General features: G+C 42.6%; 1 protein-coding gene across 1 annotated transcript; it reads right to left on the bottom strand.

Moving 5' to 3' along the window:
* Positions 1-310: 310 nt before the first annotated feature.
* Positions 311-1,315, bottom strand: LOC101550213 (THO complex subunit 7 homolog). The gene has a single exon (XM_012931570.2). The coding sequence runs from the start codon at positions 1,158-1,160 to the stop codon at positions 546-548; it is 615 nt and encodes a 204-aa protein (XP_012787024.1). The 5' UTR covers positions 1,161-1,315; the 3' UTR covers positions 311-545.
* Between the last annotated feature and the right edge of the window lie 1,863 nt (positions 1,316-3,178).

Below are 3,178 nucleotides of genomic sequence, written 5' to 3'. Positions count from 1 at the left end.
ACGAGATTAGGACCCTGCTGGGGTTAGGAAGATTAACCTGGCCTGAGGACTGTGGTTTTGAATGTATAGTGAGATGTCCTCAGGAAGAACCAAAGTTTAAGGTTATATCTCTTACTGTGCTCATACAGAATGACATTGCTAGAAATATTAGAAATAGATTTACTACAACTATTTAAGTGGATTACTAGTTGAGGAAAGAAGAAAGTGACACACCCTTGTTTGGATCCCATTCTTTTTTTTTTTTTTTTTTGGTAAACAAATTAATGTTATCCATTAAACACTACCTTAAATACTAATAAGCACAATGGTATTTGGTTTGATAGTATTTTATTATATTTGAATACTGTTCTAACCTTCATATTTAATAAAAAAGGCAGTTCCTTAACAACATGTCTATACTAATTTTTTTTATGTAAAGGAATGTGACCTGTGCATTAATAATTAAAAAGTGAAGTAGCTTACTACCAACACTATCTCAAGAGAGCACAACAAATTCTAACACACTAAGATATTACTACTTCAATATTTGTGGGAATGGTGAATGATCATGGTTTAGGATCTGTTTCCATGCTTGTTCCTTGAGCTTCTTCGACCTCTGAGAGCTTTTCATCATTTTCTAGTGTTTGCTGCAGTTCATGGATGGTACTAAGAAGAACATGAAATTGTTTCCGTCTCAATTCCAGCTTATCTTCAACACTTTCTTTAATGTGTGAAAGATGCTCTAATTCTTTTCCCAGAGCTTCAAGTTCCTTCAATGTTTCATGTCTGTCTGGGTGATGCTGGATCACTTTCGCCAAAGCATCATATTCTTGGCGATTTTTTCGTATTCGTTTTGCTTGAAGAATCTGCTTTTTGCACTCAGCAATTTTTTCATGTGCTCCAGCAATGCTACATTCTATTTCCTTGTAAATTTTTTCATAATTTTCCATTTCTCTGAGATTCATATCATATACCAGCAGTGTTTTACCCATTGAAAATTCACATTGGGACAATGTACTTAGCATACGTTGATATTGGCTATATCCTTCTTCCTGGGATCCAGAATTGCACCATTTAATGAAACTTTTCACAAGCAGATTAATTCTCCGATCATCTCCAGCACCATCTCCATCAATCAGGAGACGCTTTCGTATGACTTCGTCGTCAGTCACGGCTCCCATGGCGTGCGCGGCGGCGGCGGCGGCGCAAGCTGAGGCGGCGGTTGGCGGCGGCGGAGGTCAAACTCCCACAATGCAGCCGGGTAAACAGCCATGGAGGAGGAGGCGGCGGCGCCTGCGGCCGCCCGCTCCAACGCCTGAGCCGCGCCGCCTGGATCCCATTCTTGAGTAGATCTCCTAGTAATCTTCTTAGATGAGATTTTGTCCTTGAGGAGTGGTCTTACCTCTTTGTTGATGTACTAATGTTCTGACCCACCTTTGTGTTATCACCCTATGTGATTGCTATATAAACTAAGACTGTAGGAGAAGGAAGGGGGAAGCCACAGAAGCACAGGGGAACACACAGAAGGAGGGGAGAAGACACAGAAGAAGGGGGAAGAGACAGAAGCGGGAGAAGACACCGAAGCAGGGGAGACACCGAAGCAGAGCACAAGGCGAAAGAAGTGAGAGTGAGCAGGGCTTGGGAGAGAGAGAAGCAGAAAGGAGGCGAGGGAGAAGCAGAACGGGAAAGGAGATTGGAATAAAACTGCAATTGACACCTACCAACCTGGCACTCATTCCTTCCTTCGCCTGCCCATCCCCATCAGCTTCCCTGGGGTCGGGGAAGCGGTGTGAGACCACCAAACGCGGGCGGCGGGAGAGATAGAGCCCCGCAGCCCCTCCTCTTTTGTGAACACACAGGCACCAGTAATGTCTCTATTGTGAGACTTGCTGTTACTGTTTTGGGCATATCAAATATGCCACAGGTAGCTTGCCAGACTCTGCTGCGTGGGTGGGATACTCTCAGTAGCTTGCCGGGCTCTCCAAGAGGAATCAAACCCGGGTGGGCTGCATGCAAGGCAAATGCCCTACCCGCTGTGCTATCGCTCCAGTCCAACAAGCAATATAAAATAATTAGTGCCTACTCCTACTAAGGGAGCAGACCTGGAGATTGGGTGTGAAATGAGACATTGGTGGAGGGAAGAGCACATTATTGGTGGGACTGTTATGGAATATTGAATACCTAAAACAACTGTATGTAAATAACCTTGTAAATCATGGTGTTTAAATCAAGTTTCACAAATTAGAAAAAATTAAGAGGGACCAGAGAGATCGTACAGCGGGTAGGATATTTCCCTTGCACATGGCTTGCCCAGGTTTGATCCCGGGCATCCCATATGGATCCCCAAGCACCACCAGAAGTGATTCCTGAGTGAAGAACCAGGAGTAAACTATGACTGAGAATTGCCATGTGTGGCCCCACCCCCCCTAAAAAAGAAAAAAAGAATAGAACTTCCAAATGACCCAGCGTTTCACTTTGTATTATTTATGCCAAGAGCACAAAATCATTTATTCAAACATGTTTTTGTACTCATATGTTAATTGCAATGCTATTAAAAATACCCATGATCTGTAACTCTGCAAGTGCCCAACAGCAGATGAGTGAACCAAGAAATTGTGGTATAGATGCACATTGGTATAGATAGAGCCATGAGAATAGACACACACTTGCAGTTTATTTTGACTAGGCCGGAAAGGAGGGTATCGTCCTGGGTCAGTGAATCAAAGAAGAACAAAAAATAATAAGGGACCTCACTCATTTATGGACTATAAAGAAACACGAGGAAATAAACAATAACCAATGACAACACCCCCACAGTCAACCTCTAGAGTTTGTTAAGTGGGAGAGGTGGGGGATGAGAGGGGACCTAGAGACAGTTGTGGAGGGTTGCTGGTACCTTGGTGGTGGGTGCAGTATAGCAACATGATATTTCTGAAACATTAACACTATTATAAATCTTGGTGCCTAAATTAATGAACTAAATAACTAAACAAAAAAGATATGATTCAGAAAACAAAAGTTCATTTCCTGCAAGAGGTGTGGTTGAGTGTGATAAAGTTTTCTTCATCCATCTCTTTTATAGTGTTGAGGATTGAACCAGATCTCATGCATGCAGGCCATGTGCTTTGCTCTGAGACACATGACTTACTATTTTTAACAACTCTCTTGATTTAGAAGCTATGCATTTTTGTTTATGATT

Source organism: Sorex araneus, chromosome 6 (assembly GCF_027595985.1).
Source record: "Sorex araneus isolate mSorAra2 chromosome 6, mSorAra2.pri, whole genome shotgun sequence".
Lineage (NCBI taxonomy): Eukaryota > Metazoa > Chordata > Mammalia > Eulipotyphla > Soricidae > Sorex > Sorex araneus.
Note: the sequence above shows the minus strand (reverse complement) of the source record. Positions and strands in the feature narration are given on the sequence as shown.

Excerpts from the sequence above, each read along its gene's own strand:
- LOC101550213 (XM_012931570.2), bottom strand. The coding sequence starts at position 1,160 with ATGGGAGCCGTGACTGACGACGAAGTCATACGAAAGCGTCTCCTGATT.